This window comes from Anopheles arabiensis, chromosome 3, assembly GCF_016920715.1.
Source record: "Anopheles arabiensis isolate DONGOLA chromosome 3, AaraD3, whole genome shotgun sequence".
Classification (NCBI taxonomy): domain Eukaryota; kingdom Metazoa; phylum Arthropoda; class Insecta; order Diptera; family Culicidae; genus Anopheles; species Anopheles arabiensis.
In genome coordinates, this window is record NC_053518.1 from 48524450 (window position 1) to 48532654 (window position 8205).

General features: G+C 44.5%; 1 protein-coding gene across 1 annotated transcript; it reads left to right on the forward strand.

Annotated features, from left to right (window-relative positions):
- Positions 1-7456, forward strand: LOC120902171. The gene is made up of 3 exons (XM_040310713.1): positions 1-170; positions 3669-3816; positions 6323-7456. Exons 2-3 carry the CDS (start codon positions 3669-3671, stop codon positions 6883-6885), a joined length of 711 nt encoding a protein of 236 aa, XP_040166647.1. The 5' UTR covers positions 1-170; the 3' UTR covers positions 6886-7456.
- Positions 7457-8205: the final 749 nt, after the last annotated feature.

The window sequence follows — 8205 nt, forward strand, 5'->3', positions numbered from 1 at the left end:
GATGAATTCACTTTTGTTTTCGTTCGAAGCTCAACCGATCTAGATAAAAGGCGGTGTCGCTTAGCATAGAGCTGTGCGTGAAGCGTTAAGCAGGCAGCGGACAACACCAGGAATTGAAAGCTTTAAGGAGGAAGCGTGTCGTTAAAGAGTGTGCAAATAAAAAAATAAAGGTAAGAATGTGATACGAATGCAATGTGCAGTTATGGTTTGGTTTGGAGAAAGTGCTTGAAACGGGAACACAATCCGTACAGGATATGCTTGTGAAACGTCTGCGATGCTGTGCGAGGGATTTGGCGTGTCCGGGATCACAACCTACGTGTGTGACGAATCAAATATAATTACACAGGCCAGTCTGTGCTGGTAACTAGCCGCTGGCAAGTGCTTACATGAGGTGCAAATATTCTGATCATGGACTGTAATGTTGTGAAAGTTTTGTGTGCCGCAAAGATCCGTCCAAAGCAATGCCAGCGTCCAGCGAGGCCTCCCCTTTGCACTGCAGAAGCAGTTTATGATGATGATGGTGACTGTGTTGCTGATGCTGTCGTAACATGTCTCCTGATTGGCCATATTATGCCCGAATCGTCACGATGACTTGACTGCGAGATAAGTAGAAAGCCTGGCGGGTGACGCGAAATAAAGAGAATGGACGTGGTCCGTGTGCATAACGCAACAAAAAAGCGTGCTTTTTCCATCCAGATCAAACGACCGGATCGAAGGAGGAATGTGCCGATAGTGACCAGTTCGGGGCTTTTGTTTAGCTGTTTTTATATGTCAAATGTTATGTGTTGGAAGCAGCAGGATGACTTTATTATTCAATCCCACAAATGTTTGACCACTATGTTATTATGCAACAAATGTCGAAGGTGGAAAGCTATTGCTTCAAACTGTTTCTACAAATTTGAGGTTTATTATTAAAAAAAACAGCTTCCTAAAAGTTTGCGACCACGGACATCTTCTAATGCGATACTGTCGTGCGAGAAGATACATCATTTGCATACCTTCAATGCATTGAATTGTAGAGGTAAGCCAATGATTATCTGTTGGCAAAGATTAATGATACTCTTTTTTTATTTTACGAGCGCTTTTGTGCGAAGGAAGAAATATGGGCTGGAAAACTGCTTGCGGTTGTTTATGTAAGATGTTTCCAATACGACCACGTAGCTAGTACGCTGGTAACAATGTACAGTTTAAACCACATTGCAACGACCTGTACATCTGACAGCGATATAAACACTCCTATACATTTAAAAACAAACTGGTTCCATCAAGTGGAGATGAAAAGTTATATTTCTAGCTTCGATACACTAGAAGGGAAAGTATTGGCTTTACATAAATACTGCTAAGAACCGTGATGAAAATAGTGAAGGGAAGATGATCAAGCGTTCACGGTACACAGCGACGACCCAAGCTAAGCGTGGTAAAGACTTCATTTTAGCACAGAATTACAGTAGCCCAAGAGGTTTGTGCAATGTCAATTGCTACTGGTGGTGATCGTATGGTAGCGGTAAAGCGATCATCGATTGATGGTACTAGGTACTAGGACCAAATCTCTTAACCAATGATGACTTGATCGCCAATAAATTTAATATGATTTAGACTAGATCACTTCATTGGATATGAAATACGATCGAGCTGATTTACATTAGATTGGACTACTTTTGTCAATTGTTTTTAAATGTTAAATAACATATGCAGAAAGTGGAAAAGATGACTAGTTCAGCATACCTACAACAAATATTGCTTTTCTTCTTATCAGTTTTATCACCGAATCGAAAATAACTCTTCTATGAAAATAATGAATCAGAAATATTTGATACTGATTTCTGCTGACGCAATAGCTTAAAAGTGTAGAAGGATGCAAACAATATTCGCGATGTCTGATTCGTAATGTCTGATTTCTCGAAACAGATTTGAGCTGAGCAAACAAGTTCTGCAGCATGCAAACACACTAAAGATAATGTATCCGGATGTAGCATCCGTGTCGATGGGGAAGGGGAAAGAAAATCCCACCCAGGCATCAGCAACAGTGCGAGATGACGCATAAAAGATTAACGCGTTAATTTGGATGCATGCGGTGGCAACGCTAATGAAATAGTCATCATCATTAGCTAGAAAACAATGGTGTCTTACCGGTATTGGTGCTGTTGGTTCGGCGAAACTATTATGCCGATACGAACATCCAGTTTGTTCGTGAGGATTGGAGTATGCCAATACACAAGGCGCGAGATGGTGTATGATCCCGCAAAGGTACGGTCGCATTCGCTAGGCAGCAGCCCACATTTAACCCACCCGACGAGAGAGCTCATGTCTTACAGCGAAGATCGTGCATCGTTTTGCCACACCGTCTATTTCTGGCAGAGCGAACAATACGTAGCAACAACAGCCGCGCGCTTGATGACTACCGAAGATGACAAAGAAATAGGCGGCAATAGGCGGAGACTTAGTACAACAATGATCGATCCTGAGGTAGCGCAATGATCGTATGTAAAGTGAGAATCGCACACCATTGTGTCGCATCATTGCCATTGCCATGCCCCTACCAGCACATTAGCCTTCCCGCGAGCATCGCACCACTGCAACCACGGCAACCACTGTGCTTTTGTCCATGTTGCGTTGTTTTACAATTCTATTAGCTTATCTGCGGGTAGCGAACCTTCTAGAGTTAGCCTCGGCAATGTTTCAATTGAATGGATGGAAGAACACTTTTACAACCGTTTGACTGCAAAGTTGCTGCTTTTTGTTTTGTTCCTCGCGAGCAAAGCCCGATTGAGACTGCGATACTGTGTGTAAGTGTCGTATTTTAGCAAGAGCCCTGTGGTGTCTCTTTCCCCTGTGCTAAGCTGTACGCAAAACCATTGTTTCAAGCGGCTACGTAATAGGTCGAACTGGAAGCTATCAGTTACAAGATGGTACGATTGTGATTAAACCGGTGCTGTTGTGGCTTAATCGAACGGTAGCATTTCTGTCTCGCATTGGCTCAGCATTGGCTTAGTTTGTGCAAGCTGGTTTGAATGTACCTATTTCTTTGTGCTGTAATTTGCAATTTTCTGCACCGTTGCTGTATTCGATTGTTGAACAACGCTAAACAATCTCAAGATGCATTGTTTTTAACACCAGGGAGCTGAACAATCTAGAACAAGCTAATGTACGAGGTTGAAAAGGAAAGTGAAGATTGCCAAAAGATATGGAATGTTGGCTTAAAGTTTGTTATTGGCCGTTGCCAGCAAATTTGTTTCGCGTTGGTCGAGTCAATCGAGTTGTGTCCTTCAAACCTTTCGTGCAGGGACAGGAACAGGGACAAATATATGACAAAAAGGAACGTTACCTTATAGATAAAAAAAAAACAATCACGACCGATGGCTCACGTACCATCAGCCCACCACATTTGTTAGCTGTTGATTGCTTTACTTTACACTTGCTTGCTTGCTTGCTTACTTACTTACTTACTTACTTAGATCGTGTTTGGCCGTGAGGGAATTAGTGGTTGAAAACAAATGAAGGTAACAACCATTCACAGTCCACCTAAGCTTAGGTCGGCGGATTATTCCACCCAGCCAGCGTCTGTAGTCCTCTTCACGAGCCATTAGTTATTTTGTATTTCGTGCCGGCCGTGCTAATTGAATGCTTGGTAAAGATTGCGTGTTTTTTTGTTTTATTTTAATCCCCAGATGAAGCTGCTGCTGCTAGTGGTGGCGTCCTTGGTCGCCGTATGCCTTGCCGAGCCAAAGCCTGCCATCAATGAGGTCAAGTCAAATCAACCCCTGCAGAAGCCGGGTCGATTCTTGTCACTACCCGTACCTGAGAAATGTGCATCACGTGAGTATTTGTATAAGAAAAGATGGAAATTGGAGAAACAGGGATCGTTGGTAAAGCAGATTATATTTCGAAAGAACGATACGATCGTTATTTGTTGAAACAAAAATCATGTTAGGTTCGTCGCCTAAAATCCGCGCTTGACGCTCCTGCGCATTGAAGTCTCTTGTTACAAACGAAGTTCATCGAACCGAGGCTCACGTTCGTGTGAGCAGCTCTCGAAAAATCCCTACCTAATTTGCATATTTGGAACACACTCCAGGCCAGCAACCAGACGCGCCGGTCACGCCCAGCTCGAAAGATTAACAACACCGGTTCGACAGACCTTGAGTTGGTTTGGCTGTGCCTTTGGGGACTCGAAGCACGCTGTGCGCAAAGCGACACGTCGGTGATTGCGAAGAAGCCGCCGGCTAAGAAAAAGGATGACCGTTGAAGAAGATCACCCCACACAGGTCTTAACCAATACGATTGCGCTAATTTGTTGGCTTTTAGGGTGTCCAGTTCGAATGGCGCCCATGATGATTCCCCGCGACTTCTGACTCCGGCCGGAGCGATCGGTTGGGCACGGGTGACGCGGGAAGCCCGGACTGTTCGGCTAGGTTCGGCAAATGTTTACTATTATGACAGATCCGCTTTTTCGTAAGCAACGGCATTTCATAATAAATTGGCACCATCTCTTGGGCACCATTTTGTGTTGGCAAGGAACGGACACGGCGGCGGACGGCGAGATGAATGCAAAGGGAACGAAGCATCGACAGTGTGCGCCCCATCGCTGGTAGAAGGGTGATGTCTAACAGTGTGAGTATGCGCGTGCGCGCGCGCGTTTGACATAAATGAACTGCAAACCATCACCTTGTGTGTGATGGCAGCAAGATGATTTCGAGGCCCTCGTCATCCCTATGACCGGAGGCTGTTTTCGTCTTGCAGTTCGCAGTGAGCCAGGCCGTCGTACGCTGTTTTTCAGCTGGTACGTTTCGACCTTTATTTATCGGTGTTAATAAGCACGATTTCTTAATGCTGTGTCTGTGACCTGTAACGGTCGTGATGGTGACTTTTCTCCCCGTGCGAGTATGGTTCGCGCATTCCGCCAGTCGTTCGTTTCCGTTGCCCTCGTTCAGCTCCCCGTGGAGTTGCACCGTGCCTGCTGGAGGATGTGTGTGAGGCAATTCCCTGCACTGCCGAACTACATTAGCTACTGACACGAGCGAGTTGGTCGTATGATAACCGGACCAAGGCACTAGGGTACCATGTGAAGCGATCGGTGCGATCGTTGAGGGGAATGAGTGTGAGGTGCATTCAATAAAATAACAGGTACCGACTTATCGTCGTTGGCCTACTTATTATGGTGCCAGTTGGAGGGATGTAGAAAGAAAGGGAAAGTGCTCCCGTTATGCAGCTATGCTTCGCAGCGAGCTGCCGAAAGTGAGAGTAACAATTCTACCAAATCATGATGAATTGGTAAAACAAAAAGCTTATTTATTGCTTGTGAGAGATCCCAGGAGCCGCTGCGAAACGATGGAGACACCGCTACTCGCTTACATTGTCTGCGAACGGGAATGCAAAAATCCATCTAATGCATGTTTGCACGTTTCGTGCCCTTCCAACGTGCAACGGCGCAAAGTAGATGATGCGTAGAAAAGTGTCTTTGATTTATTTGAAATTGCCTGTGTGTCAGATGCTCAGGGCCGCGCTCAGTGGCGTCGCTCAAGGTGTCAAAATGGGACGGGCCGCTGCGCAAACAAAGATTGCGCAATGGAATCTTCAGTGGCTTTGGGGAACGGATTTCCGGAGGGAAGGAGGGGAAGGCGTTGCAGTGGAAGGCGGATGATATTGGGACAATAATAAACACCCAGCTAGCCCACAACCATCCAGTCAAGTCAGCGCCTCTCCTGGTCGGACGTCCAAACCACCGGTACACTACTACCACCACTTGGCACATTTATCCCACAAAAAGTAAACCTGAAATGGTGCTTCATTAATAATTAATGAAGCACTTGAACTTTGCATCTTCACATAGAAATATGGTAAAAAAAGAAGAACACTTAGTACAAAACGCGACGATATTGATTGAGAGTTAATGAGTGAGAGGGAGGGAGAGAGCGAGAGTGAGAGAAAAAAGAAGTGAAGGGGAGAGGGACAGGTAGAGAGAGATATACCTCTCGATCGACGCTTATACAGACTTAGGCGCTCTCACAGGCAGTAAGATTTGGCATAGGAATTCGTGTTACGATGCGTGCTTGATCGTATCTTGACGAAGGCGATTACAAAGATTAGCCATCGGCACACGCCTGAGCACGATCACGGATCCGCCAGGTGTAGGGAATAAAATAACCGACAAACCACTACACTGCTACCGTTGACATTTAGTCAGGCAGCGCACAGTTACGTGCGATCCGCAGTGATCTTTACCTATTGGGGATGACAGACGTGCTGAGTTGAGCTACGATCAAGGATAGGTATAATTGGTAACTTTTTCTCTTTTGTTTGCTCGCACCATTCCCATCCGCAGGTCCGAAGCAATTCAGCTACCGTGGACACAACTACTTCTACAGTGCCCATGTTCCGGCACTTGCTGACAAGCGAGTGGACTGGCTGGATGGTCGCAACATCTGCCGCGAGTACTGCATGGATCTGGTGTCGCTGGAAACGCAGGAGGAGAACAACCTGATCTTCCGATTGATCCAGCAGAACGACGTGCCATACATCTGGACCGCGGGACGTCTGTGCGACTTCAAGGGCTGCGAGGGCCGCCCGGATCTGGAGCCAAAGAACATCTACGGTTGGTTCTGGTCGAACAACCGTGAGAAGATTCACGCCACCAACCAGATTCCGAACGGTTGGGGATACAATCCGTGGAGCAAATCGGGCCACAAGAAGATCCCGCAGCCGGATAACGCCGAGTTCGATATCAACCAGACGACCGAGTCTTGTCTGTCGATCCTGAACAATGTGTACAACGATGGTATCGGCTGGCACGATGTGGCCTGCTACCACGAGAAGCCGGTCGTGTGTGAAGATTCCGAGGAGCTGCTGAACTACGTGAGCGCCACCAATCCGGGAATCCGTCTGTAAGATGGAACGCACCGGTTGGCCGACGCTTGTCGTGGAAGAGCATTAGAACTGCCTGGTAATGGTGAAACTGCCTCGAAGCGCACCATCAACTCGAGGAATCAAACACTCCTCCTTTCTTTCTCCTATCCAACTCATGTTGCTACTATACTGCTCATCGTGGAAAGGCGTAGTACGTTTCCTCATTTAGTAGATCAATGTTGCAGAAAACGTCCAGTGTTGTAAATTTGTCTGTTTAAGAAGAAGAAAATATGCATTACAATGAAAGCGAACGAAGCAATCGATTCAACACCTTTCCAAATCGCTCGAACGCAATTCATCCTTATTCCCAAGCATTGAATTTGTGTCCTAACACTACGGTAAATTATAAAACGTTGAATATAATGCTACTTTCTCCGATCCTTTCACCATTTGTTCCACTCGACTATAAAATTTCCAACAGGTAATCTAAAGTAATCACGCTGAAAGTAAATCAACATCCATACACAAATACACACAAGCACTCACTGGAATACATGTAAAATGTTTTCTAAATGTATATTTATTGAATAAATAGACTTTTTAAGAAATAATACAAAACATTGACTGTTTCATTCATTGAAATCAAGGTAATCCGAAATGACATCTGCATATGCATTTAGTATTCAAGTGATATAAGGCCTGGCATAACTTTTCTAAAGTTGTGATTTATTTATTTATTTATTTATCATTCCCCTAACATCTCCCTTGATCCAGTGTCGCCAAAATTGAAGATTAATAAAATGTTTTCTTTAAATGTGTTGGTCGTTAAATTAAAATTAAAGTGATTGGACCATGTATTGAATTGTCATAGTTAGTAACGGTTCGTTGTATCCATATAAGGTAAGCCTGTTCTCGCCGACAAGTAAATTATGAGAGCGAAGAAGTCTCGATGGCGCGTGGATTTTGATCTTCTCTAGTAAATAAGGGACGTCTAATTCGTTTTTTAATATTTTGGCTACAAATACACATTGGTTAATCTTAAAACGGTGTTCGAGCGTCTGTAGGCCAGCCATGATTTGGAAGGGATGGAATGCTTTCTTCTTTTAAGATTTGAAGGAATGAGAAAAATAAATGTTTTGTATAGTTTGTCCTAAAAAGTTGCATTCTTAAATTAAAAACCATATGTATTAACAAAGAAATACTTCACAAATCGATAACTTTTAATGGTATAATTTCATTCATCAGGCAACGCTGCTAATCACAAATCGTTACTTTCATGCGGCGCTGCATAAGAGCAACTGTCAGCCTGAATGTAGCCTAAGAAACAAATTATGAACTCTCCTTTTCTATTGCCTCTGCTTT

Excerpts from the sequence above, each read along its gene's own strand:
- LOC120902171 (XM_040310713.1), top strand. The coding sequence starts at position 3,669 with ATGAAGCTGCTGCTGCTAGTGGTGGCGTCCTTGGTCGCCGTATGCCTT. Across the intron at positions 3,817-6,322 it reads ACCTGAGAAATGTGCATCAC|GTCCGAAGCAATTCAGCTAC; the intron begins GTGAGTATTTGT and ends TCCCATCCGCAG.